At 42.2% G+C, this 27,908-nt stretch overlaps 3 protein-coding genes and 1 non-coding gene across 5 annotated transcripts; 2 read left to right on the top strand and 2 right to left on the bottom strand.

Annotated features, from left to right (window-relative positions):
• Window positions 1-205: 205 nt before the first annotated feature.
• LOC101155107 (netrin-4) lies at window positions 206-8,824 on the bottom strand. The gene is made up of 10 exons (XM_004069925.4): window positions 7,387-8,824; window positions 6,630-7,186; window positions 5,201-5,473; window positions 4,973-5,099; window positions 4,554-4,742; window positions 2,695-2,902; window positions 2,474-2,586; window positions 2,284-2,352; window positions 1,286-1,459; window positions 206-1,206 (listed from the first exon to the last, which is right to left on the bottom strand). Exons 1-10 carry the CDS (start codon window positions 7,484-7,486, stop codon window positions 1,064-1,066), a joined length of 1,953 nt encoding a protein of 650 aa, XP_004069973.1. The 5' UTR covers window positions 7,487-8,824; the 3' UTR covers window positions 206-1,063.
• Window positions 8,825-11,008: 2,184 nt separating this feature from the next.
• Window positions 11,009-11,095, top strand: trnay-gua. The gene is given in 2 exon segments: window positions 11,009-11,045; window positions 11,060-11,095. It is a non-coding gene; the product is annotated as a tRNA-Tyr (tRNA).
• An 840-nt stretch (window positions 11,096-11,935) lies between these two features.
• Window positions 11,936-17,702, bottom strand: hal (histidine ammonia-lyase). The gene is made up of 20 exons (XM_004069537.3): window positions 17,456-17,702; window positions 17,300-17,360; window positions 17,159-17,186; window positions 17,011-17,085; window positions 16,865-16,937; window positions 16,713-16,779; window positions 16,599-16,636; window positions 16,393-16,518; window positions 16,174-16,313; window positions 16,028-16,075; window positions 15,418-15,565; window positions 15,226-15,321; window positions 14,557-14,615; window positions 14,347-14,427; window positions 14,197-14,262; window positions 13,953-14,118; window positions 13,747-13,881; window positions 12,747-12,855; window positions 12,600-12,669; window positions 11,936-12,513 (listed from the first exon to the last, which is right to left on the bottom strand). Exons 1-20 carry the CDS (start codon window positions 17,700-17,702, stop codon window positions 12,382-12,384), a joined length of 1,965 nt encoding a protein of 654 aa, XP_004069585.1. The 3' UTR covers window positions 11,936-12,381.
• A 2,647-nt stretch (window positions 17,703-20,349) lies between these two features.
• On the top strand, window positions 20,350-27,833 carry LOC101154863 (ETS domain-containing protein Elk-3). 2 transcript variants are annotated; one of them, XM_023955695.1, is made up of 5 exons: window positions 20,350-20,669; window positions 24,287-24,495; window positions 24,681-25,493; window positions 26,514-26,636; window positions 27,199-27,833. In XM_023955695.1, the coding sequence occupies exons 2-5, from the start codon at window positions 24,289-24,291 to the stop codon at window positions 27,295-27,297; spliced, it is 1,242 nt and encodes a 413-aa protein (XP_023811463.1). In that variant the 5' UTR covers window positions 20,350-20,669; window positions 24,287-24,288; the 3' UTR covers window positions 27,298-27,833. The 2 variants fall into 2 exon arrangements, with proteins under 2 accessions (XP_023811463.1, XP_023811462.1); XM_023955694.1 differs by lacking the exon at window positions 20,350-20,669 and adding an exon at window positions 23,908-24,185.
• The last annotated feature ends 75 nt before the right edge of the window (window positions 27,834-27,908 follow it).

Genomic DNA, 27,908 nt, shown 5'->3' with positions numbered 1-27,908 from the left:
TGGTGCTATGCTGGTGCTGATGAAGCCTTAAACCTCCTGGGTTTCCCCCAAAGGAATTAATAAAGTTCATCCTATTTTAAACACTGACTTTTCTATTTATTTTAAATAACTTTTAAAAATCCCATATTTTTACATAAGTGTAATTCAGCTTCTGCGTAAAGACTTTAGGAAGACTTTGAACTCTGTTGGATTAACAGTACAAAGCGGTTTAATACTTTTTTATTTTTTGATTAACGCGTCAGAATTAAGAGGTTACAAACCTTTAATTAGTGAGTTTTTCTCTTTTAGCCAAAGATGGGCATTACTCAAGTCAAGTATGAACAATAACGTCTTTATCTGAAACTCTTACAGTCATTCATATGCTTGGAGTTTTGTATGTGTTTTATGTTTAGGGTGGAGAGTCAAGCTCCCCATGCATTTAAAATAACAAACACTAAATTTAAAGAAGTAGTTTTTTAAATTTCCTCCCTGTTCAAAAGTGCACACTAAACAAGCAACAATTTCTGCTATTTGAATAAAGTTTTGGCAATGTTTTTCCAACAATTCAAACTCAGTTTTAATTAGCCCTCAAGATTTGAAACTGTACATTAGCTCTCAGTTAAGAAATTAATCCTAATATCTGGGAAATGTTAGCCACAAAAAAATGAGAAGTTCTTAAGAAAAGTCTAAAAAAGTCTCAAAAATTTCAGTCTAAACTATTTAAGCAAACTGATGTGGGATTTGGTGAGGTGGCAGGATGACTTGAAGCTGTTAAGATTAAGTTCCATTAGGCAAGAATTGGAAATATATTTTTTCTGGTATTTCTTTCATCATTGACCTCAAAATGTCTAAAACCTGCAAAATTTCAACTTTTGCTTTTACACAATTTCCTGCTATTTTCCAGGAAACATATTTCTGCACTGAACATCAACTTTAATGGAAACAAGGCAAACAAAGGGTTTGCAGTTGCTACAACTTTACAAATAGAAAATACAAGTCAATGGGCTTAGTGTCCAAGTAATTCCTAATGTGTCTGTGTGTCCCCAACAGCACCCCAGCACCTCCTGTCATTGTTGAACTTTTTTCACGTATAACCATAACATTTTCTGCGTATGTTGAGAATTTTGCGGGCGAGGGTTGGTTTCCATGGTTTAACGAGGCTCTTGGTGTTAATGAGAAGATGGCCGGTGTTCCAGTCTTCATGACCGGCCACTATATACTCAAATCCTGAGGAAGGGAAAAGTTTAAAGGGTCAGTGAACTTATGCAGCCAGAAAGCAATATTCCTGTTGGCAATGACTGCCGACCTGGGTTGAGAATGGGGCAGGTGCAGCCACGGATGGTCCAGGACTCGGGGTAAAGGGTGACACTTTCCCGCTGAATCTTCATCTGTGGTCTCTGATGCAACACCTTCCTTATTTTGACCTCCACCTCCACGTGAGAGCCTTTGTCATGAGCGGACATTACCTTAACCACCACCACTGCAACACAAGTAAGTCATCAAACAAATGACATCAAAGTTCATTTAGGTGTGCTTGTCCTTGATTTTTCCAAAGATAGTTTAAGATGTAAAAATGTTGACATGAATGTCCAGAAAAAGCATCTTATTTACCCACTGACTCAAATTTGATCAACACATTTTTAACGTGGTGTAATTGTATTATAAAAAATATATAATATGAACAAATTTAGCCTTTTTTCCATTCAGCAAGTTGTCATTTAAAAGCATGAAAAACAACAGATAAGCCATTCTCTTTACAAAGAGGAAAATGAGCAAAACTCATGGAAGCAGCCATTTTGAAATGAGCAGGAAAAATCCTTCTACTGCCCCTAGTGGAATGATGATGAACTAAGTGGCCAAAAGAAACATGGACCAAGTTCTATTTAATGGGTTTTTAAGGAAACTTTGGATCATGCTAAGAAGATGATGGTTTCGGAAATGTGTTTATCAAATATGATACGAATGGTTATATAAGGTTAAAAAACGTTTGTACGGAACATATCAAACATATCGTACATAAAATATCATACATAAATTGAGGAAAGAATGAATTTTACTGTGAATATTTATTTACAAAGCTCCCTATCACATTCTTTTGACAACATTTAAGACACAACATATGTTTCTGTTGTAGACTAGAAGATACAATTAAGTTTCACCTAAATTTGGTTCAAACTGTTTTTTGTAAACATTTACATATCTTCTGATTACCAAATCTGGTCCATTGTTTTCTTGACTGGCTTCTCTGATGTGATTGGCTTACACAGTTCTGGTTAAAAGGTCTCTTCAAGGTCGTCCACTCACCGTAGTCAAACTCTGCAGAACAGAAGTGTTTAGGACTGCCAAAAGGAACTTCCTCACAATCACATTTCACTGGAAAGCAAGAAGCAAAGCCATCAATGGTTTAATTTCCTCCCACAAACTTCACCCAAAGAATAGCCCCAATTTTTATAAATGTTTTTTTAAGTGTGCAGTGTGTTAACTGTGACCTCACCAGAGTGGTGCAGTGCAGAGAAAAGCTCCTCTCCCCTATAGAGTGCCGTCTCACTCTTATTGCTGCTTTGTCTCTCGGGGTCAGCGGCTGCATAGAGGATCTCCACATCAGAGCTGAGCCACACAGGTACAAACAGCTCCACTCAGTGTTCCAGAAAAGGCTCCACATCATCACTATTGTCCTAGTTCTCTTTTGTCAACACACACAGACTTGGCTCTTACCCAGAACTGCAGTCTCCAGTGTAGGGGTCGCAGTCCCCCAGGCAATCACATGGACGACAGCCGTGCTCATGCAGCCCCCAGTGTCCCATCAAGCATCTATCACATTGGGGGCCCCCAACGCCGGGCTTACAAGTACAATTCCCATTGCTTGGGTCACAAAGATGGCCATCGGCCTGGAAGATAGAGCCGATGGGATGGCAGGTGCAGGCTGCAAAGCAAAAAGGTGAAAGAGCACAAAACATCATCTTCTTTGCTCACATATGTTCTAAATGTTACCCAGAGCTATGCATTACTGCAAAATAAACCCCAGCTGTGGATTAAAAGGACCAAAAAATTAAATATCTACTCCAAGGAAACCTGTGTTTAATGTTTTTAACAGAATCTTGTGTCATTTTTCTCATGATGGATGACGTAAATAAAGAACATTTAGCTCAAAATTGCATTTCTGAGTATTTCATTTTTCAAATCGTGGTGAATCAGAAGCAGACAAAAAATCCTGTTTGAAAACGTTAATAGTTGTGTAAAATTTAAAATTGGCAGGCCACAAGCTTCCTGCTCTGCTTCATTCTGATGCATTCACTAGCACACAAATGTCCATGTACGTCTGTGATTTCCTCGTCTGAGCTGGTATCTGGCTCAAAACAGTACAGCTGGATAGCTCCAGCATTGTTTGCCACTTTTGTTTCAGCAGTAATGTTAAGTTGGGCGTGTGAGGAGCTATGAGCTGGCTGGAGATCATGTAGAGACAGGGATGATTGGAAGTGTTGGAAGTCCTGCCCACAACTCAGAGGCAAATTACTGCCACTCTGCAAGAACTAGGTCCTAGAAAACGAAACAGTTATATTATATTATGGTTTAAAACGGCATAAAATACCACTGGGAACATTTTTACTATAAAAATGATTTTAGCGGGACTTTAAATTAAAAAGTAAAAAATGTAGACGCATTTTTTAAAATTAACTAATAATCAAAGCACATTCTGATTCTGCTTCAAAAATACTTCAATTCATGCTTCCTTTATCCCCCCCCCCATCTCTATTTCCAAAAATGGAATGTTTGCATTCAAAAATCCTGTTGCTTGTCTTGGGAGGGGGGGGGGGGGGGGGGGGGGGGCAAAAAAAGAAGAGTCCTGCTCGAGTGGGGCCTGAGAAATTCCTTCACTGCTTGATGTAACTAACAGTCACATTCAAGACCAGTCACGCTGTTGGAGTGACGGGTGTTCCTGCTGGAGAGCAGGATGAAGAGATCTTGTCTTATCACTGTCTGAAGAAGGAAACTCGTATCAGCTTATGTGTTTTTATCTGGCGGTCTGGAAGGAAAGGCCGTGCTCAGATCATCTGCCACACCTCTAGATTGGAATATTCATCTGGCACGCATCTGCACAGATCAGAGTCTGCTCAGGTCCTGCCAGAAGCAAGACATTTGTCTACCACTCAAAGCAGAGAGGAAGAGAAAAAGTGTCTTTTTTTCTTAGGACATTGCAATTCTGTAACCCCAAATGTGTCTTTTTCTGAGTTGTCTGCAGAAATAAAGTCTCAAATATTAGGCAGACGAATATAATTTATGATTAGAAGCACTCACTGAGATTAAAGTCAGTGTAGATGCTTGATTTTTAACTAAAGTTTTAGCTCTATGTGGAAAAAACAACTGTGAGAACATTAAATTTGGGGCTATAGGAAAAAAATTATGTTTTTTGGTCTTACAACTCTATGTGTGAGAACAATTGCTGTTTTTCTAACCACATTTTCTAGATTCTGATTGGCTGGATGCATGCAATCCAATTAATGAGCAGCAGGGAGAGCAACAATTGTTCCCACAGCTGCCCCGCCCTACTGGAGGTCGGCATTATCTGCTCTTACGTTTGCAGGAATCTGCTGCATTCTTCGGACGGCTTGCATCTCTGTAGTAGCCCCTCTTACAGGTTTGGCAGCGGCGGCCCTCTGTGTTGTGGCGACACTGGTCACAAACGCCTCCGCTCCGCCGACCGGTTGCCATCCACAGCCCCCGACTGAAGTGACAGTTGCTGGCATGGCCGTTGCACTTGCACTCTTGGGTCAGACACATAAAGAAAATGAACAAAAAATATAGATTAAAAAAAAAAACCTGGTAACAGAACTCAAAACATTTACAACAGCTGAGGCAGAAAGATGGAGCTGCTCTGTTTTCTATCGTGCAGCGGCGTCACAAAGGTTGAATGTGATTTATGACTTCTGCATCCATTTTCAAGACAAGCGCCATGCACTCCATCTGCATCTGACTTCCCTGCCCCATCACTCACTCTGGCATCCGTGCGGTGCACCCATGATGCCGTTGGCCGCCTGCCACGGCCGGTCATTGAACAGAGGTGCACAGCGCTCACAGTGATCGCCGGCTGTGTTGTGTCTGCAGACGCACTTCCCGTGAACCTTGGGTGGACACGACAGAAGATACAAGCAGGTTCTCACAACAGAGCATCTATGCCAACACGCTGTTCACTGGTTTCATTTGGAGAAAATGTTGGACTCACCATGTTAGCAACCCCCTGTTGGTTGGGTTGATAGCTTCTGGCTGGTATGCACTGATCAGCATGTCCATTGCACAGGCAGCTACCTTTGACGATGAAATCGTAGATGGCGTAGTGGTCCGGAGGGTGGACAGGTACCTCTGAAGATTTAGTCAAACAAGGACACTGCTGCCTTTGCAAAAGTTTTACTCGGAGGTTGGTGATCATTAGCTGGTCCTGAGCAACCGGCCCATAGGGATCTACTGAGCTCCAAGGTGACAAGCCTCGATAAATCACCTGAGAATTAACAGACAGGACATCCAAAGTGCCTAAGGTAAATGTTTGTATTGTTTTTTTGAAGGATGTGTACAAGAAACTGTTCCAAGAAGCAAAAGTAGTAAAAACGTTTGTCTGATTTTCCCTTCATGTTGCTCCAGCTGCTAAACTTAGAAAAGGTAGGCATCTCCTGAGTAAATATTAACGCCTAGCTCCCTCCCACTCTGCCTTGTTAAATGCTTACCATGCAGAAAGTTTAGAAATGAAAGCAACACACAGACAGACTGTGTACAGATTTTATAAGCTACTAAATCCCCGACTCAACAGGCGAATTGGACAGCAAAATCCAATGATTGTCTTGCCTGTGTGAACACAATTACGAGAAGAATAAGTCCTAAATCACGTGTAGACACAGGGCCATTAAATGTTTCAAACTTAAGAGCACATTTCTTTATCTTCACATTAAAACACTTTTAGACTCGTAAGCTGTTTAGTAAGACAGAGGACAAATACAGAAGGTGAGGGGCTTACGCCAGAGAGCTGGACCACACAAGCAACACAGTAATTATGAGACCAGACATGTATTCAGTCAGCAAAGAGAGGAGCTCAGAGCCTGGGTGAAACAAATGTTTCCCAAAAGTCTGTCTGAGTGCAGCTCATTAATCAACCTGAGCTGGGAGAAAGATGACGATGATGATGATGCAGAATGTACGTCTGAAACCAAACTGAGTGAGTCTTTGGAAGGTTCGCCCCAGTGAAGATCAACCACACCTCTTCATCAGACTTTGGTTTTTGCTTGTTTTATCTCTGCACTTTTCCAACCAATCTAATGCCCAAATTTAAAGTGAATTAACTTTTGACATGAGTTGCAAAAGCCTGGCAACTTGTTCAGGTGTATTCACACTCTTCCCCGACCCTGCAACAGACTGGTGGCCTAACAGTAGCTATAGGCTCCAGCAACCCCGTTACCCAAAGGAAACATTGGGCTCTGAAAATACATGGATGGTTGGATATACTCCTCCCAAATTAATCAGCTGTTTTTTATGGTTGTTGTTGTCTGTTTTTTGTTGTGGTAAAATTAAATCTTTGTTCAATGTTGCATGTGTTTCTTTGTGACTTATTTTGCATTTCACATATGTGTCAATCATATTTCTCATATTGACATAAAACATCTTACCTCTCCTCTGGTGCACGGAAAAGCTCCAGAATACTTAGAAGTACAAGTTGCGCCACTTTCTGTGACAGATGCACCCTCAGCCACTCCAAAAACCTCCTCACAGCTCCAGGCGTAATATCTGAGCGCCTTCCACGTGCGTCCGTGGTCCTGGGAGCGTTCCAGCACCATGGCAGCGGGACGCGGGGAGCGAAATACTAGGATCAAATGAGTGAAGAGAAACTTCGTCTCCAGGTCCAGCTGGAGCGTCTCCTCCTCAATCTCCCCGTCTGACTGCCACCAGGTGTCGGGGAAGAGAAAAGAGGAGTCGCTCATGGCGGAAGGAGGGTGCGCGTGTCCGGGTATGGAGGAGCCGCACAGGCTGCACTTTGCGGGGGAGCAGGATTCGCCGTGGCGGGGCGCAGAGGTCTGCGTGAAGAAGCAGAAGGGCTCGGAAGTGTTGGAGCCGCACTCTGACCGCGTGCGTAAAAGTCGGCCGTGAGCCAGGTTACCCATGCGGGGGTTGCAGGCTCGATCAAAGCAGGCGCGCTTGGTGATCGGGTCCTTCTCCTCAGATATCCCTGGTAAAATAAAATGAATAAATTAATAACACATTGGATTTATACAGGAACAACCCAAAGATTCAGGTTGTATCCCTAATTATCAGTTAAAAATAGTTGGTTAAAGACTCTGACAACCAATTTCAAAAATGGTCATGTCAAATCATGACTCCCATTTATTCTTTCTTCTGTGCGTAAAAAACGAGGACTTTGAGACTCACCTAAAGACAGAGAGGACGATGCACACACAGGGAAAATGACCAGCAGGGCCCACAGGGTCATGCTGCTCAAGTCCACAGAAACTCCCTGCAGAGGCTTCATGAGGCAGGACTCTGCATTATTAAGAACAAGCTCCTTTCCATCCTTGAAGAATCATTTCCAAAAGGCTGTGCTGAAGACATATCAACACCTACAGCTTATGTCTGTCTGCTGGGGATGTGGAAATGTCTCTTAAGAAATGGTTTGAGTCATGTGTGAGCCCCACATTTGCACTTCAGGACAGCCTCTCTTTGACATGTTGGGCATTTTAAGGAAATTTGCACCGCCCTCTTCCGGTTTTGTCCTCCAGACCACTCCCCCCGTCCAGGAGTCAGATTTTTCAAAATGACAGGTTCTTTGCTCATTCCCACCTTCCTGAGACTGGATACACAACCTCAGACGTAATCAGATGGATACATGTGGAAATCAGACGCGTAGTAAGGCAGGCGCATTATTTTGCCCTCTTTCATAAATGTCCTTGTAATCCTGGATTATTGCAACTCTCATGATTTGCATGCTTTTGAACTTGCATGCTTTGTTTGAGTCCTTTCCAGATTATCAATCAAACTTCATCTTGAGGTGTTCACGCTGAATACATCTTTTATGGTTTTTGACCTTCAAATCCCTGGAGTCACCATGAAAAATGTTGCAGGAAGGATGTCTAATCTTGGCCAGACTGGGCTGTATTCCCCTGACAGGATGAAAGCCATGCACATAAAAGGCAAATTCCTTTACACTCAAACTTCAGAGCCCTGATCTTTAAATTTTACATGATTTTGATTGAGCCAGACTAACAAAATAATCGTTCGGGTTTTTTTGTTCTGTTTTGTTTTGTTTTTTCTTTAAATTAGGAGGCCAAATCACGATTTCACTATCCAAACAGTATAGGATGAGTGGACGAAAGCAGAAAGAAAAGAGGGGAAAAACAACATCTTACATCCTTATTAGCAAGTCATCAGAAAATAAGAAATCAACACTGACTGCTTGAAAACACACAAAAACACAAAACTGATGTGAATCATAGGCATATAATATATTATAAGCATCATTCAGCAATGAAACAAACAAGTTCAAAATCACAAATGTAAAAACCAAAAAAGGAAAAATACAAAAAACCTGTAACCATATAAGTTCAGTCAGCTAAAAGCTCGTTTGGTAAAGTATTGGGTAAAACACATTCCAAAAGTAATGTATAATAACATATTAATGGAACAGAACAAAAAGGTCAAAGATGACCGGATTTGGATCATAGAAAAACTATTGAGGAAAACCATTAAAATATAGAGCAAAAACATCACATTTAAAAAAAATGTTGTTAACATGATGTAGTCAAAAGGCTCAAATGCTGGGATGATCAGGTAAAAACTAAACTGATTGAAAAAGGTTCGAACTTTGTTATGAAGCAAAGATGCAGACTTTTCTAAAAAAAAAAAAAAAAAAAAGCCCATAAACCATATTCTAAATAACAGCTTTTTTTAAATACATTTTAGGTCCACCAGGATCCAAATTTTTATTTTTTTCTTTCAAAATAAAGTCTGTTGTTGTTTAAAAGTTGGAGAAGAAGGTTCTGGTTGTGCAAGATTATTTTTGTTGTTTGCATCTTTACTCAACTTTTTTATGTTCTATAGTACTTTATCGGAAGAGGGGAGCTTTTTTATGTTTATTACAAATAGTAACTACGGTATATAAATACAGAGGCTCAATAAGCATACTAATGAGAAAGGATTAAAAGTCCTCTCACCTCTTTATCTTTACCCTTTCCCATCCCGTTTGATGCAGACTGGCAAAAAAGTGCATGAATCTCCTCAGCCTGCTCTGCCTCCTCGGTCTCCTCATCCTAAGACTGGTTAAGATGACAGATGCAGGGCTGCAGGCCAGCTTTATTTCCAGACTCTAAATGGAAATGGGTCCTTCCTCCCCTCTCTGTCACCTTGCACCTTAAGATCACTGAACCTTTGCTAGTAATCCCTCTGCTCTTCTGCACAACAACGCTAAAGCCAGATCCATGTGATTGTAAAAAGGCCAGATGCAGCCCTGATATTTCCAATGGTTTATAGTAAATTGATTTGTGGAGAAAAAAAATCAAATGTGCTAAGTCAACGATTCAGGCCTTCTTGAAGCGGTTATAGAGTACTTTTTAACAAGATAAAAAAAAGTAACAGCACATCTTGGCTTTAACAGCAGCAGAGGACAAATATAAGGAGAAGTGTTTGTGTTTCCAATAGTCGTGTTGCATCTGCTTTTTCTGTTGTTTTTGCTAATTTGCTCTTAATTGAAATCATCTGTTGCCATAAAAAATATATTATTATATGGCCTAAAAAGAAAACAAAGAACCACACCATGACAAAAACCAATATAAAAATTAAACTGTGGGGTTTTTTGCCTGTTAAGCCAAGAACAGGAAAACAGCTGAAATTCCAACCCCACAATTTGCTCATAAACTGAGAATGTGTGAAAATGATCATTTATAACAGATAAAACATCCTCACACATATCCCTAGATACCGTTATATTAGATCATTTCAGAATATATAAATCCTATAGTTTTTATATATTATGCTCTGGCAGTCTGACCCGTTTTCTTAACACTTAGAGGGCCAGGCCTTGGCACATAGTCCAGAAATGAGGTGATACTTTGTTGAGAAAGACAGATCAAAGCACAACTAGTGGCCTCAGGGGCTCAGCAAATAGAAAATAGATTTTGTTTGGCAGATCTTGTCAAAACTGTTATTTGAGTTAAAATTCAGTGTTGTGTTTAATTTTTTATTTGTTAATTTATTTGACATTGCACATTAAAATCATTGCTGCCAATGCACTAGAAGAGTTAGACACAAAGCTATTATTCATCTCCTGTCCCCAGACTGATGGTAAAATTGTGCACTTAAAGAACATAAAATTAGAAACAAAATGCAAAGCGTTGGTATAATTGCTATGTATTGTATTGCGAGTAGTGTTACTTTCAACTTGTGAGGAGAAAAAAGCATCAGAATTTAAACGAAGAAGAAAAAACTGGATTGTTGGCAATATAAAGCCTGATCAGACAAAAAAAATTAAAAAAACGTTTCAATACCTTTAAATGTCTTTAACACGTCAAAACAACAGGGGAGACTCTGTTGCCCTATTTATTGTTTTTCTGTCCTGAAAAAGATTGTTTTGTTGTCATTCTGAAGAAAAGAAAAAGAAAGAGTGCTCTCTGATAGCATTGTGACCTTATTGTGAGGGTATACTGCCACCTAGTGGGGAAAGTAGAACCTCCATGAAACCTCAAACAAGGACGTCTGGAACCCAATTCAAAAGCAGACAAAAAAAGGGTTTTATGTTTAGAAATTATGTGAGGGTTATTTAATATGTTATTTTTTTAAAGTCAAAGTCATAGTAGTCATAGTCATAGTTGTCATAGTCATAGTAGTTTTACGGAGTTTAATTACATGCAACTGGTTATAGTAAAAGTTCGTCGAGTCTGAGTTAGCAGCTGTGGGTGAGGGACTTTGCACATTGCATTACAAGCCTGAATATGTGGGGGTATGGGTGTAGGTGTGACATGTAGGTATAATTCCACCGAGCGTCGAACAAGTTACCAGCGCCCCTTCGATAGCTCAGTTGGTAGAGCGGAGGACTGTAGAGGCTGAAGCTGAAATCCTTAGGTCGCTGGTTCGAATCCGGCTCGAAGGAGGTAAATTTTTTCTGCTTTTGGATTTTTTTTTGAAGTTGTTTCTATCGCACAATAATACCGACAACAATAACCTTCATGAATTTAATAGTGTAAAATGTAAAAGATTTATAATACGTTCTATAATGTGAACCAGTCTCTGGTAGGACCAAAGTGCTGTTTTTGTTTAGTGTCATTGAATATTAATAACGTTTTTCTTTGTAAATGAACCATTCCAACAATGTCCGTGGTTGGTTGAATGCTGTAATGCATGGTTTTGAATAAATTTCTTTATTTTTGTTTATTAAACAGCTGAAGGCTCAAAAAGGATTTGACTGAACAGGTGTAATTGTTTCACTAGTTCATTGAAAAAAAGGAAGGCAAGTACTTTTATCCCTTGTGCTATCTTCGATGACCCCACCCTTACATTGATGTGTTCTCCCTACCATGACAAAGGTGGATAAAGGTGGAAAGATTTCATGTCATCCATGGACACCAGTGAAGATCACAATCATTGAAGAAAAAAGGTTTAGCGCACTGTCTAGTGGGTCTAGATGACCCAATTCCCAACGTTAAAGTGCCCAGGATAGCACAAGGGTTACCAAAGTTTTACCATTTGAAGATTTGATAAAAGGTTTTAATCAAATTAATTGTATGTAAGAGATATACATAATCTATTGAAAGTCATTACATGTTAAATCTTGGAACTAGCTCTGTAATGAGTTGCAATTAAGTAAACCTGTTAAGTTTTTATAAATATGATTAAATACTTTTAATCTAATTCGTGGATGTTTTGGCTAATTTTTCATTTTTAAATACAATTGTGTTGATTTAAACCAAACAGAATCCATGGAAATGGTAAATGCATTAAAAGATGTTTATTAGGTTTACTTGGCACAAAGCGAGACAACATAATAAAAATAAAAACGAGCTTTTCTCAGCTCTGTACTTATCATTTTTAAAACATTTCTCAATTACAACGAAGTTTCACAAGTGGGAACAAATCGCACAAAAATTCAAGATTATGGATGTGGGTAAAGAAAAAAACTTTTTATTAGAAAACATTTAGAGCAGTAAAGTGTCAATAACTGAAAGGCTGAGGTAGAGACGTGGGTGTAAAAACTAAACTAAAAAGGGAACTGGGCAGGTAAAAACCGTCTACTGTAGGTCCAAATGTCCTCAAAGTCAAGAGGTAACCATTACTCATTTATGCAAAATCTATAACGTTCAAAGAGCAATTCATGAAAATCAACAATCTTTGACATTTAGTGAACATTGTTACACTTTTTAGGAACAACTAAATTGGATGTCACTCAAGTCGGAAGCGCTTTCTTGGCGAGCTTGGAGGGTCCAGGGAGAAAGCGGTGGGAGAACTGGGGCGGGACTCTGGGATGTACTCTGACTTGTACTTGTCAATGTACGGTTTGGCCACACCCCATACCTGCGTTGAAGTGGGAAACATGTCAATCAGAGTTGCTCGTCAATGACATCCCCATACTTTCCACTATCGTTTGTTCAACAACTTGCCTTTTGGTCGAGCAGGAGACGCTGAACGGCCTCGATATCTGCAGACATGAATCTGTCTTTGATCCACGGCCTGCAACACAAGCATGGATAAACATTAACATTTGGACGGACTCAAAACTGCACCTTGGCCACATGTGTTTGACTTACTTTGCAACAGTGCGCACGAGTTCGTAGACCTTCTCCAGGGGGGTGGTGGTGCAGAGGGGGCGGAGGAACTCAATACCCTGACAGGCTGCCAGCAGCTCTATAGCAAGAACTGATCAAAGAAATCATCTGTGTAAAAAGAGCCTCACAGTGGCTTCTTTAGTCTCTTGACATCTGAATGAGCTTCTCATGAAGGGTCAGCATTGTTTGTCAAATCCTCAGCAGAGCTCAGGTTCATTCAAAAAGTAGTTTTACAACCCAAAACTCTTTATCAGTGACCTTAGATTTACAAACATGCCAATATTTGCTGCTGCTTCTGCTCTATCTGCAGTTGGCAGATAACAAGGATGGAGTTTCATTCAGACTTCTTGTAGCTAAAGCATCAGGAGCTTTCTGGGGGCTTACAGAGGGATGAAAGTCAGATCTGCTCTTCTAAAGGTGTCTCAAATTTCTGCTGAATCAGGAGTGTCATTCTTTGAACCCTTTTAATAATGTTAAATGCACATGAACTATTTAACGAAGATTTTATTGCAATTGAATACTTTTCATGTCTTCACTTAATGGAAATAGATTTAAATACAAATTTACCAAAATAACTGTATATTTCATATTTGAAGACATGAAATAAAAGAAAGATAAATTCTGTTTGGGGGGAAAAGGCTTTTAGTTTTGTAAGTTTGACGCTGTTTTTATCTTTAAAGCATCCATAAGTGCTTTATACATAAAGTTTGATGTGATTTGATGTAAGGATTAACCATTTTCCTTATGAAAATCCTTAATTGTTCATTTCAAATTATGAGTTCTATGTATACGTTTTCTAATGAATCTAAACTAAACTGGCTTTCAGAATCAAAAGATCCAATCCTGTAGAAATAGAAATGTAAAATGCGTGAATTCAAATCGATTCAGAACTTTCCCGTTTCATTGGGTGAATCCAATCTCCATGTTCACCATTGGCTGTTTTTCTTAAATGATTTGATCAAAACAAAAAACTAAATCAAACCTTGCTCCACGTGCTCCACAACTCTCAAAGCTTTCCTAGCAGCCCACCCCCCCATAGACACGTGGTCCTCCGTGGCCGCGCTTGTGGACAGAGAGTCCACAGAAGACGGGTGACATAAAACTTTGTTTTCTGAAACTGAGAGGGAACAGAATGAGCGCTAAAATCCTGGGTGAGTTTGAGACAAACATCTGTCCTTCCACACCGACCTAAAGAGGCAGCAGTGCAGTGGGCGATCATGAAGCCGGAGTTCAGCCCCCCTTCGTTGACCAGGAAAGCAGGTAGTTCACTCAGAGAGGGGTTACACAACCTTTCTATCCTCCTTTCGCTGATGGAGGCCAGCTCGTGTACAGCGATGGCCAAAAAGTCCAGAGCCTAATGAGAGATGGCAACGAAAGGGACAATAAATTTAAAAAAAAAATGTTAAAAAGGACCAAAATGTTTTTGTCTAACCTTTGCCGGATATTCTCCATGAAAGTTTCCCCCTGAAATAGTCTCCCCTCTTTCTGCAAACACCATCTTGTATGTTGGTTAAAGCAAACATGAAGTCCACAAAGTTTTTTGCAAGAGTGACAATCTAGACTGCACAAGAAGCAAAGATACAGGGTTGTCAGTAGCGCTGTTGATCTCTGTGTTGATGATGTTCTTGACAAAGTTGATGGTGTCGTTTGCAATTCCATGTACCTGTGTGCAGAAACACAACAGAGAGCTCACAAACTCCAACTCAAATCCAATGTATATATGTCTGTCTGCTGGGTGCACAATGGTGGGATTTCCCTGTAGCAATCTGAATAATGTAGACTTGGGGGTTACCTGAGGACAGCACCGCATGGTGTAGGCATCCTGGACTCTGTCACAGAACCTGTGACTCTCTGGAAAATGGTACATTTTTAATTCATGCATTAATTACAGATGGCCTTGATTATTGTGATGCGTTGTGTGGAGTCAACCACGCGTCTGGCTGACGGCTGCAGCTGACGCAAAAGACTGCAACTTTTAACTGGCACCTGCACTCAAGTTTTAGTGTCAATTGCTTCCAGTTTATTTAAGAGTTGGTACTTTTATTTAAAAATTTTAGTATTATTATTATCTGTCCTGATGGGCTGCACAGGGGTGTAGCGGTTAGCACTCTTGACTCATATCAAGAGATAAACTGAAGATTTTTTGGTGTTCAATGGTAATCCAGGCTTATCCATTGGGAGTCTCTAAACAAGACTTAAAAAAAATTGAGCTACTATTTTCAAATTTAATCTAAAAGACCAACACAAAAGAATTTTAGAGTACCACCATGTTGATCAATTATTGCCATAATTTAAATTGCTTAAATCGAATCACAAAAATATTTGTTATCAGAGGCCAATTTTAAAAAGTATGGAGTCAACGTTCTCAGGCAGTTCGTATATTAGTGATAGAAAACTGCTAAATCTATATTTTAACTGGCAGAAACTTTGTCTGTTTCAGAGTTTGGGTCGGTGCTCGGACCTGCAAGCTGGGACGGGTGGTGATCAGAGTCCAGTAGCGAGCGGAACCGCTGGGCCACCTCCACCTGTCCTGGATGGGGCCGCAGCAAGTGGATGTCTGTGGGGGACATTGGGGGCAAGAGATGTGAAGAAATAGGAGGTCAATATTTACTCCCTCTTGTGTGCCGTTGCGCTCCCGTTTGCTGCTCCTCACCGCTGTCGAAGGCCTTGGTCGTCCCCTTGAGCACCTCCAGCGTGAGAGCAGCCACAATATCTGCCTGCTGGGCGATCGCCTCGGCTCGCTCCACCGCTTCTGCCCCCAAGGATGTGATCATCTGAGTCCCGTTGATCAGAGCCAGACCCTGGGAGGGAATCCGGGAGATCCGGTTTAGTTTTACAGAGACTAGCACCTGGACTGGAGCATTATTCTAATTAAGTTTACCCATTGCACTGACAAATGTCTCCTGTTCTAGATTGATTTAAGATTTCTGCTTCACAAACACATATTACAGTATCCCAAGGGCAAAAATGCAGTTAAAATCAGCCTAAATGTGCTGAATTTTAGTTTTAAAAAAATCATATTTTTATGTAGGTTTGGAGAAAATAAAAAAAATATTAATTTCAAACTTTATCTAAAAGGAATATTTTATGATTGTAGCTTGAAGAAAGCATACAGTAACATTTCCCATCAGGACACTTTGTTACAAATGAGAAATTCAGTAAAGTGAACATCTGAATGAAATGTTTGAATGTTTATTTGTAAGACAGTTTGTCTGATCCAGATCCATAAAATGAGACTAAACAAGCCTGCTTTTAAGGATTACCTCTTTTGGTTTTAGTGTTATTGGCTTTAGTCCATGGGCTTCCAGGACCTGGTCAGAGGCGAGAGTCAAAAGTTAAACAAAAGCACATTTTCTTATCAGATTTGAAAACTTTTGATGTGATTAATTATCCATTGCGCTGATCTTACATATTTGGCATCTGCCCATCCGCTCTTTGGTGACCACATTTTGCCCTCTCCCATCAGCCCCAGGGCCAGGTGTGAGAGAGGTGCCAGGTCTCCGCTAGCGCCCACCGTTCCCTTCTCAGGAACAAAAGAGAGGCAAGATGCTGCAGGGGGCAAAGCAGATTCAAGCTTTGGTCCGCCCAAAGGTCAGGAAACTGAAGGTTTGTGGGTTTGGCTGCATACCGTTAAATGCTTGGATCATAGCATGAAGGGTTTCCAAAGAAACTCCACTGTATCCTTTGGCGAGAACATTGATCCTCAGAGCGAGCAGCATGCGGGTCCTCTCCGGGCTGAGCGGGTTTCCCAGACCTACGTGTTGCAACAGAACGGTGGAACAAGACCCAAAAGCCTGAACGTCCAGGAGATTGATCTACAAGATGCCTTCTCACCTGCTGAGTGTGAGCGCACCAAGTTTTCCTGAAGCTCCCTGTGGAAAAATATATGTGTGGAGATCAGAAAGGGCTCAGAAAGCAGGGAACAAAAGCAGGAGAGGCTTCCTTTACTTGAGCTTGCTGACAGGAATGACAGTCCGGGCAAATTTACCAAACCCTGTTGTGATTCCATAGACAACTGCAACAACAAAAGACAGGACGGGTGACCATTATCATTTCATTTTACAGTATCAAATTGATTTTTTAAAAAGTAATTTTATTACCTTTGTTTTCTTTAACAATAGTGTCCAAAAGTTCCCGTGACTGCACCACTTTTCTCTCTGCCTCTGGAGTCAGCTGGAGTTTGAATCAGAGGTCAGATAATCACAGAAGAAGTACAAAAAAACAAGAGCAATTTGATGATCATTACCTTTATCTTATAGAGTCCACGGCCCAAGTTGACCAGATCTGTGGAAGTCAGGCTGTTGCCATCCAAAGAAATGAACTGCAGATGGAGCAACGCGTCAAACCGAAGCTCACGTTCGTTGGTTTTAAAGTATAACAGAGGGTCAACTTACATCTCCAGGTTCTTTATATGCCGCTGTTCTGTTAATAAACGGCACAGTTAAGGGGAAGTAGACAAGTGTTTTAATGGGTAACATAACAAACGTTTGAAATTTGTTTTTGAAAATGGGATAAATCCTCAAATTCCAGGATACAGATTGGAAACTCCAGGAGCGCATGGGATGAAGTCGGGAGACATGGTATCTCCGTCAATAGCTGGGAAAAAAGTTGAAAAATTTTTTTAGATTCATCTTTTGAGATTCAAACACAATTTCAGTTTGGGATCAAACTTGTCAAAAAGAAGTCTTTACCAAGCTCAACAAAATCATTATCCTCCAGCACGTCTTCGATGGCGTCATCCACGTCCAACAAGCCCAGACCCTGGCACCTGCGCACGATGAAGCGCGTCTCCTTCACGGACGTGATCCCGCCGTTGTCGGGTTTGTTCTTAATGTAGCGTTTCAGGGCCTCCTGGCCGAGCCACCCGACGGTTCTGGAGGTTTCCCGGCACGGCACCGCCAGCCACTCGTCACGGATGTGGACAGTGAAGCGAGGCATCGCGCGTCAGTGCGGCTGTGAGCGCTGCGCTGCAGGACCTCCTCAGGCGCGCGCCCCTGCGCCACCAATCAGAGCCGGGCGGCGGGGGGCAAGTCCCGCCGGAACCGGACTACTCTGGACCTTTGACCGGGTCATTCAAACAAAGGTGTTTTGCACATTGATCCCCTGCGTTCACGTGATGCAGTCACAAAAACCCAGGGGCTTCTTGCAGGGGGTTTTATTTGATGATGACAAATAAAAAAGGTGAGATCATAAATACATCAACTGGAGCTCAATTATTTAAAAAAAAAAAAAAGAAAATTAGAGAACCTGAAGGGTCCTGTCCAGTTATCATCACATCTAAAGAAATTTTCCATCTAAATCAACTTGCATGACATGAAATAAAGAAAGGTTAAATGGCCACATATGACCTCTGATCTGTAGCATAGGGATGAGGGGGACTAGGAGACTCGAACTTGAGACCCACTCTTTATGAAGTTTTTGTATTGAGAAGAAGCACCAACTGCCTGCTTTTGTATGTCCAATTGTTTAAAAGTTTACTTGCAATTTTTAAAAGAAAAAAAAATCAGTTTAACTGGTTTTAAGACTTTACTTATTACTGTAGACTTTGGACTCGACTTGCAAAAAGAGACGTGACAGTTGTGAGCACATCTGGTAATACCACACATCAAACACAGCTAATGAACCTGCCACACTATATCTCACTTGGCTGTTTAGAAAATTTTGCATTTGTTATTTTTATATAAATTTAGCTATTTCCAGTGGTTAAAGAACTTTGTATTTAGTCTCTTCCATCAGTTCTATTGGACAATCTTCAAGCTCTTGCAGATTTGGTCCTCATAGCTCATGTGTTTCAACATGGTGGTAAAGGTTAAGGCTCAGTCTCTGGCCGTGGTGCAGTGGTCGACCTCTCATCTGAAAATTGCAGGTTCGGTTCCTGCCCTGCTTGCCCATGTGTCAAAGTGTCCTTGGGCAAGACACTGAACCCCACATTGCTCCAGGGGGGGTTATAGGTTGGCGCCAGTGTTTGGCAGTGGAATTGTCATCAGTGTGTGAATGTCTGTGAGCGTGGGTGATTGTGATTATGACTGTGAAGTACTTTCAAGTTAGCTCTACACGCCATTTACCATTGATATTATCCTACAAAAAATATTGTTTTTTTGTGTTCCCTTAATATCATCATTTTTGTGCATCCATTTTTTGAGAAGTTTATGAAAATCTCACTCCTTAACTTTCTGATCTGTTAGTAAAATATAAACCCTCGTGCACACTGAGATCCTCCAGAACTGGTTTGCTAACCATTTCTATTGTAAAGAGTAAAACTCAGAAGCATCTGGGGCCTTTTGGCAGAGGACCTGAGGGAAGAGTGGATGTTTTAAAGAAAACGCTCAACACCTACCATTTGGCTATTAACTCATTTTCTTTTTAGTTATTTAATACAATTCCATACACAACGATTCTTAGGTACCATTCATTTTGACATTCCTTATTTTAATGTTTAATCATTTGTATCATCACCCGGAGCTGGTTTAGCTCGTGCTGGTTTGCGGCGCCTTCCGTCTGTGAAACCAGGGTTCGACTCCGGGCTGCTCCCTGTTCCCTTCTCTACCTCTGTGCCGGTCCCAAGCCCGGTTTGAGAAGGTTGCGTCAGGAAGGGCATCCGGCGTAAAACATTGCCAAATTTACCATGTGACTCGTTTGCTGTGGTGACCCCTGATGGGAGATGCCGTAAGTGGAAGAAGAAGATTTGTATCATCACCCCACCTTGCCACTGCTGGACGGTTGACGCCAGTGTTCGGCAGTGGAGCCCCCACCAGTATGTGAATGTGTGTGTGAATGTGACTGTAAAGCGCTTTGGGTCTTCGAAGAAGGTAGAAAAGCGCTATTCAAATATACGCCATTTAGTTTTTTCTGATAATTTGTATTGGATCCTCTCCCTCTGGGTTCCAGCTGTACCACCGGTTGGGGACCTGCATCAACGCCTCACAGTGATGGGGCTGGGTTCCCCGCCTAGGATGCTGCACTCAGCTGGTTATGGATTCCCCCCCCCCCCCCCCCCACAGGAGGAGGCTTCAACTTTTGTTGTTTCCACTGATTTGCACTCATACTACTCAAGTCTACCCCACCTTTGACTTGAACAGACACATATTGACTTTGATGTACCTCATTTATTATATAATATTTTTATGAAGGGGTGGGAGTTTTTTTAGCTTCCCACTCAGACGAAATAAAATGTAATTATAGGGTTAAAATTGTTTTCTTTATTTTAATTCTAATCCAGTAAAAAAAAGTTCAATAAATGATCAATATTATACCTTGAAGCCTCAAACTAATTACTGTGTGGGTTTTATTTCCTATCTTTATTATGAAATTGGGTCTTTTCAAAGCCCTCCTCCCACAAAAAAAACTCTAAGGACAAAAGTAATTTTAAATAAATATTCACTTAATTCTATACATGGTTAACACGTGGTGTTACTCTTCTTTCTGATGGACATTTCTTACATTAATATAGCGTAAATTTAATCACGTGGTGTTGGAGGCTTCTGGAAAGTTTGGCCAAACGAGGCGTTCTTAAACGCCTCACCGTGATTATCCACTGATGGCGGCTTCCTCAGAGTCCCCCCGATCAATGATGTCAGTTCAGGGACTGTAGGAGTTTCTGAATCAGCGCAGGCCTTCTGCCGGCCGCCAGCGGGCGGGCGGGCAGCGCAGAAAAAAAGGGGAGGAAAAGTGTGTTTACACAGACGGTAAACCACCAGGGGAATCGCAGGGGGAGAGGAAGTCAGCCGGCTATGTGTCTGCCTTCTCCAACTTCCTGCTCAGAAGAAGAAAAAAGCCCAGGATCCTATTTCAGTCCGGCACAAGCGTGCAGAGCAGGAGTAAGCATGGAAAAACAAGGACTCAGGCAAGCTTCGCCCTGAACTTTCACGGAGAAAGAAAAAAGAGCAACTCGGACGGAGATCGAAGGTAACATGAAATTAACGGACATCTTTCCACCGACGCTAACAAACAAAAGCTCAGCACAGAAACAATGCGGGGATGGACGCGTTATCAGCCGCCAATAAATCCGTAACTACCGAATCGAGTGCGGGTTCGCTTCCCCAATGACTAGGCTGCAGTTTGAACGGGTTGTTGGTCGCAGGGTTTCGGGTTTGAGTCTTCTTCCGGCCCGAGCAACATGTTGAAACCGCGTCAGGAGATCCGGAGTGTAACTTTCCAGCTGACCGCCGCGGACGCCAGAGCTCACAGCCGCCCGGAGACTCGGTCCCAGCAGCTGGAGAGGTTGCGCCGGGTTTTTTCCCCGCAGAGTTCTCCGTGAACAGGAAGACGGCGGGTCTGCTCTTGTGTCCTGTCTGCATGCAGCATCTAATCGCATCAGGAGCTTCCGCTCAGCCAACACACTGGCCGGCTTTGTGCGCGCAGCGGCCCTCTCAGCTCCACGGCGCTCCTGTCCTGCGCGGTTCCTAGAGAGCAGGAGCCCGCCTGCGCCTCCGCTTTCATTGGAGCGCAGTTCCGATGAACGCGCTAAACCAAGCAGTTTGCATTTGACCCAAATCTGCAGGGACGCTGCGTGGGTCTTACCCCGACGCTCCGTCAGGTCTTTTTCTGATATAAAAAAAAAGGTATGGGTGGAGCTGTGGTCAGGGGACAATGATGTGATCTTTTGACCCCTTCCTTTTGGGATTTTTGGTAGGAAGTGTGGCAGGATCGGGGAAACACTCCCCTGCTGTGGGACCCCGTCTCGCTTCCATTTGTCCTTGGAAGCAGAATAGGAGGAAGTCCTGACTTTGACAGTTTTGTAGCTTGACATGGCAGATAGCAGACCTCTGGGGATAGCTCCTGTCAGGAAGGAGTTCAGCTCCTCTTATGGTTGGAAAGTTGCATTGATTTCTACGGAACTATGGACTGGAAATTCAAAAAAAGGATCCCTCAAATGAATTATTTGTAGCCACAAATTATCGTTTCTTACCTCAAATTACAATTTTGTGGGCACAAATTAGTACTTTATAGGCACACAATAGCTTTGTGCGCACAACCTAGTATTTTGTGGACCCAAATTAGTAGTAGGAAGTGAAAATACTAAATTACTAGTATTCATGCCCACAAAATAGTAATTTTATAACCCCCAAGATGCTTATTTGTGCACACAAAAGGAAAACTTGTGTGCGAAAGTTTGCACACAACATAGTATTTTTTACCCCCAAAATGTTTAATTGTGCACACAAAATGATAACTTGTGTGCTAATTTCTGTACACAAAATAGTAATTTGTACCCACAAAATGCTAATTTGTGCACACAGAATGGTAATTTATCCACATGAAATGCTAACTTCTCCACGCAAAAATGATCATTTGTATCGACAAAATGCTCATTTCTGCACACAAAATGGTAACTTGTGCCCTCAAAATGCTAATTTGAGCAAACAAGATGCTAACTTATGCACAATGTGCTAACCTGCACACAAAATAGTCATTTGTACACACAAAATTCTAATTTGAGCAAGCAAGATGCTAACTTCTGCACACAAAATAGTCATTTGTACACAAATGCTAATTTCTTCACACAAAATGGTAACTTGTGCCCACAAAATGCTAATTTGAGCAAACAAGATGCTAACTTATGCACAATGTGCTAACCTGCACACAAAATAGTAATTTGTACACACAAAATTCTAATTTGAGCAAGCAAGATGCTAACTTCTGCACACAAAATAGTCATTTGTACACAAATGCTAATTTCTTCACACAAAATGGTAACTTGTGCCCACAAAATGCCAATTTGTGCACATGAGATGCTTACTTGTGCACACACAAAATACAAATTTTGAGTAAACAAGATGCTAACTTCTGCACAATGTGCTAACTTCTGCCCACATAATAGTAAGTTTTACCCCTAAAATGCTTATTTGTGCTCACAAAATGGTAATTTATGCACATGAAATGCTAACTTCTCCATGCAAAATGCTAATTTTTACTGACAAAATGCTCATTTCTGCACACAAAATGGTAACTTATGCCCTCAAAATGCTAATTTGCGCAAGCAAGATGCTAACTTATACACAATGTGCAAACTTCTGTACACTAAATAGTAATTTGTCCACAAAAAATGGTAATTTGTTCACACAAAATGGTAATGTATGCACACAAAACGCTAACCTGTGTGCACAATATGTTGACTTCTGCACACAAAATGGTAACTTGTGCCCACAAAATGCCAATTTGTGCACATGAAATGCTTACTTGTGCACACAAAAGTCTAAACTTGTGTGCACAAAATGCTAATTCGTTTTTTCAAATGTTTAACTTGTACATACAAAATGCTTATTTGAGCAAACAAGATGCTAACTTATGCACAATGTGCTAACTTGTGCCCGCAAAATAGTACCATAATTTGTTCACACAAAATGGTAACTTGTGCCCGCAAATTGCCAATTTGTGCACATGGAATGCTTACTTGTGCACACAAAAGGCTAAACTTGTGTGCATAAAATGATAATGTTTTCTCAAATTTTAGACTTGTACACACAAAATGGTGATTTGTGCATACAAAATAGTAATTTTTGCCCTACACATGCTAACTTAACAGCCTTTACCTTTATGAATATATACATTCCTCCTCCTAATTGTCGATTATGGCTCCACAAACAAGAGAAGATCAGTCTTCCTTATCATTTCAAGTCTGGATCTCACTTTACAGCTGTTGCCATGGTGATGTGTAGTTCAAAGCATCAAAAAATTGTTTCTCTTTGATAAAAAATGTGAGCTTGAAAGCTGCAAAGGACGGATGCTTTTACAAAACGACAGAGACAGGACGCATGTGTGAATTAATAGTTGGAAAATGTAAAGTTTAGAAAAAGTTCAAAGTTTTATTTGGGCTTTAAGACCGCCTTACAACATTTTTTAAACATTTTATTACATGTTTACACTTTCATCTTTTTTTTAAAACTTTAGTAATAAACTTATTTCTTTTTCTAAACAAATTTAGAGTTGATTTTTATTTGATTCATAAAAAAGATGATAATTTCAGGGAAGAAATCTATTTAGTAAAGTTTTAATTTTAATAAAAAGTAAATGATTTATTCTTAACACATTAAATAGAATCATTTGACTTAAAGGTAAAGTTCTGGGGTGTCTGTTGGGGACAGAGCTGCACCTCCCCGGGGTTTGAGCTCCTGCTCAGCAGACAGGAGTGTGAGGGCTGCACATTCCTTTATTAAAGGAATAACCCACTCTGAGCCGTCACACTTCCTGTGCTGAGAGGGCCGGCTCGAACCGCAGCATATTTCTTGCTTGAGCTGTTGTTTCTCCTCAGAAATTTTTTCCCCTCCCCTGCTGCTGCAACATTACTCCTTTTCCTCACACTGGTCTATTCACGACTCTTCCTCGCGCCACATGTTGCTCCGGCTTGTTTCCTCTTCAGCCGCTAACCCGATTTAGTCTGCTAGATCGTGGCGGAAAGAATGAAATGCGTGGAAACATGGGGTGCTGTTCCTCCTCTTTTTAATACGAATGAAAAAAAAAACGTGGTTCCATGTGGTTGGTGTCGGACATCTTGTCACATTTTGCTTGTTCTCTGTCCCCAGGCATGGACAGCGCCATCACTCTGTGGCAGTTCCTGCTGCAGCTGCTGCTAGACCAGACTCACAAACACCTGATATGCTGGATGTCCACAGACGGCGAGTTCAAGCTGCTCAAATCTGAGGAAGTGGCCAAGCTGTGGGGGCTCCGCAAGAACAAGACCAATATGAACTACGACAAGCTGAGCCGGGCCCTGCGCTACTACTATGACAAGGTGAAGGCCGCCCCAAGGCTTTTAGCTTTAAAGGAAGGGTAGTAAAAGCTTTGCTCTTCCACTTTAGCCCACAGTCTCTCGTGATAGACACTTCCACTTCCTCTTTCTCACGACACACTGAACGTGACGTGGCTACTTTTATTGTAGAGCCTTTGTTTGATCCTGGCTGTTTGCTTGTTTTACAGAACATCATCAAGAAGGTGATTGGCCAAAAGTTTGTGTATAAGTTCGTTTCCTTCCCTGAGATCCTCAAGATGGACCCACAGGCGGTGGAGATGGGCTTGGCCACTGGAAGGCTTCCTTTGCAAGAAGGCAATGCCCATGAGCTGGAAGCAGAAGAGGAGGAGGAGGTGGAGAGTGAGGAGGAGACACAGAGGAGGACCCAGGGAGCTCTGTCGCAGCCGTGCCGGAGCGACTACCTCCACTCAGGACTGTACTCATCCTTCAGCATCAGCTCCCTGCAGACCCAGTCGGAGTTTCTCCGTGCTCTGCGGGAGCACCAGGAAGAGCCGCGCTCCGTGATCCGCTTCGGCACCAACAGCAACAAAAGGAGCTCTTCTCCTCCTCCTGTCAAATCTGAGTCCTTTGTCTCCTCCAGGGCGTCCAAACTACTCTCTCTCCCCCCATCCTCGCCGCAAACCCAACCTGGCCGAAGCTGGAGTCCCGCTGCCGCCAAAGAGGAGGAGGAGGAGGAGGAGGAGGAGGAGGAGGAGGACAAGGCGGACTCTGACCAGAACGCCCAGCCCCTCAACCTCTCCTCAGGGCACCGGGAGCGCGCCCTGCAGCCCCATGAAAAGAGGAGCAGTGATGGTAGAAACACTTCCACCGGCAGTAGTGCCAACCAAGGAGATGGACTCCCACCTAAAAGCAAAAAGCCCAAAGCTCTGGAGATCTCCCCTCCGTCCCTGCTCTTGACAGGGAGTGACATCGGCTCCATCGCCCTCAACAGCCCCGCCCTGCCTTCCGGCTCGCTCACTCCTGCCTTCTTCGCAGCACAGGTGAGACACGCCCACCTGAGAAACAACAAGCCTTTACTCCATTTCCTGCTTTCTAGACGCACTTCTGGAAACTGTTGACTCACCCATCAGGGTGCTTTCCAGCGCCATCAATCGCTTAGATAGAAGTTACACAATCGGACGCAGTGACGCCACAAACAAACGCTTTTCTACTTACTCATCACATGCAAAAGTCAGGAGCATCTGCGTCCTGTTGCAGCGCAGAGGGAACAACCGGGAAAGGATTGGATCTATCCAGGCCAGAGCCTCCAGCAGCAGACGTCTGAAGCAGCTTGACACGTGCTGGCGGACGGCTTTATTTATTTATTAGCCACTCGAGTTGAGCTTTGCTCTCCAAACAGAGAATGTGTGAAACGTGGAGCCAGAGTTGAATTTAGTCCAGATCCTCCTCAGACTTTTAGATCCCTCAGTTCAAAAATGACAAATTTATTCAAAAATATTTTTTCGACAGCCTGGTTTGAGCCCATGATTTGAGGGGAAATGAGACCCCCCCCCCCCGCCCCCCCAAACAGTCTATTTACAGCAGCAGAGAATGAAATCAGAGCAAAACAAGCGATTTACAGAAATCTCTAGCCTCTAGGAGGGAGGAGGGGGAAGAGACCCTAAGTGATGCCATATGCTCCAATAACTCTGTTATTAATAGGAGCAGGCTGGGGTCCCTCCACCAGCAGTGCTGCTCACTTTTCTGAGGTGACACGGGAGAAAAGGAGTGGGGTGGGGAATAGACGAAAGAAATTGATTTCATATGTTTTCTCTCCTTTGCACGGGTACCCCATCCTCGCTTTCTCCCTCCCCCTCCTCCTCCTCCTCCTGCTCTCATCACTCCTGTACTCCAAAGGAGAAACCACAGACTTCCTTCCTGCTCCGCCAGTTTGTTTTTCCAAATGCCAGCGCAACATTCATTTGGCGTTCAGGAGCCCTCGCTGTGGCGTTTTACTGATTTTTCTGCGTTTGTTTCAAAATGTGTTTTCCCTTTCTTTCCTCGGTGCACGACCTTGGCAGACTCCCTCGGGTTTGCTGCTGGCTCACAGTCCGCTCTTGTCAGGCATCCACTTCTGGAGCAGCCTGAGCCCCGTGGCTCCCCTCAGCCCCGCCCGCCTGCAGGGCCACAGCTCGCTCTTCCAGGTAAGAAGCACACAGGTGAAAGAAAGGGCAGCAATCTGTTGGGGCGTTTTTTGGGAAGCATCCTCAGCACACATTCAGAATGATTTTTGTTTTTTAAAGCTGTTTTTTTTGTTTTGTTAATAAAAGGCGGGTAAAGGTGATTTGGTTAGTATTTGCAAAGCAGCAATTGCTGTGAAGCGAGTGGAGGCTTTTTGGAAGCAGGTCCTGCAGAGGTGTCCTGTTTCAGTGCCTGCAAGAGGGAGAGGAAATCCTGTGAATACTTCCTGTTTGAGCCCAGGGGAGCCGGTCTGAACAGGGTGGACTGGTTTGAGAGCTGCTCCCCATTTGCAAAACACACAAGACACCACCTCCACAGACACACACACTCCTGGTTTGAAGTCCTTGTGCACAGAAAAAATACACACTCCAGCTACTGCAAAGTTTGAGAAAGGAGAAGGAAGGAGGACAATGAACGGTTTAAATAAGTAAAAAGAAAAAGAAAAAACAGGAAATGAGAGCAGTGACAATGCTGCAGTTCCTCACCGGAAAGAAACCAACCCTCTGACTCTGTCTTCCTCTGCAGTTCCCCAGCCTAATCAACAGACACATGCCGGTCCCCCTGCCAAACCTGGAAGGAACACCCTCCTCTCTGCTCCTGTCACCCACCACCCACAAATCCTGATCCGGTGAAAAGCCTCCATCTTCCTCCTTCCGGGTGGAAATTTTCTCATTGGTTGTGCTCCTTTGTCGAATTCTGCTTCAGAAATTAGACCGGACCTCATTCTCTTTTTGCACTTGAATTGCTCTGTTTCTAGTTTTTTTTTTAAGCACTTGGTTGAAGCCATACTCCACGTCGTCTGTGAGAACACAGAACATTCCTGTCCTCCATGCACAGAATGACATGCAGCTCCTTCTGTGCAGGACTGACGTAAAAATCTATATATTTTTTCTCCTTTAAATGTTAATCACATGTGACCATCTCACCTGTGCGACATCACAGGTCATGTATGCACTATGCTTCTCTGCCAGCTGTGCCTTGTTCTAGTATTTTTTATTTTTTGCTTTATTTTGAAATCTTTGAATGAAGACGAGATTAAAAGTCAAAGAAAAACTTTTCTTACTGTTTTTATATACTGGACTTAGCATACAATATGTATTCTGAATATTTTTTTGTATTGTGAAGAATGTCATTTTCAATAAAAGCATTGAATGCTTGAACTCTTTTTTTCAAATATTTTATAGGAGGGCAAAAAATAAATAAATAAAAAAAGTCGGAAAAATGTTTAGATTTCT

This window comes from Oryzias latipes, chromosome 6 (genome assembly GCF_002234675.1).
Source record: "Oryzias latipes chromosome 6, ASM223467v1".
NCBI lineage: Eukaryota > Metazoa > Chordata > Actinopteri > Beloniformes > Adrianichthyidae > Oryzias > Oryzias latipes.
This window is presented reverse-complemented; position numbering and strand designations above follow the sequence as displayed.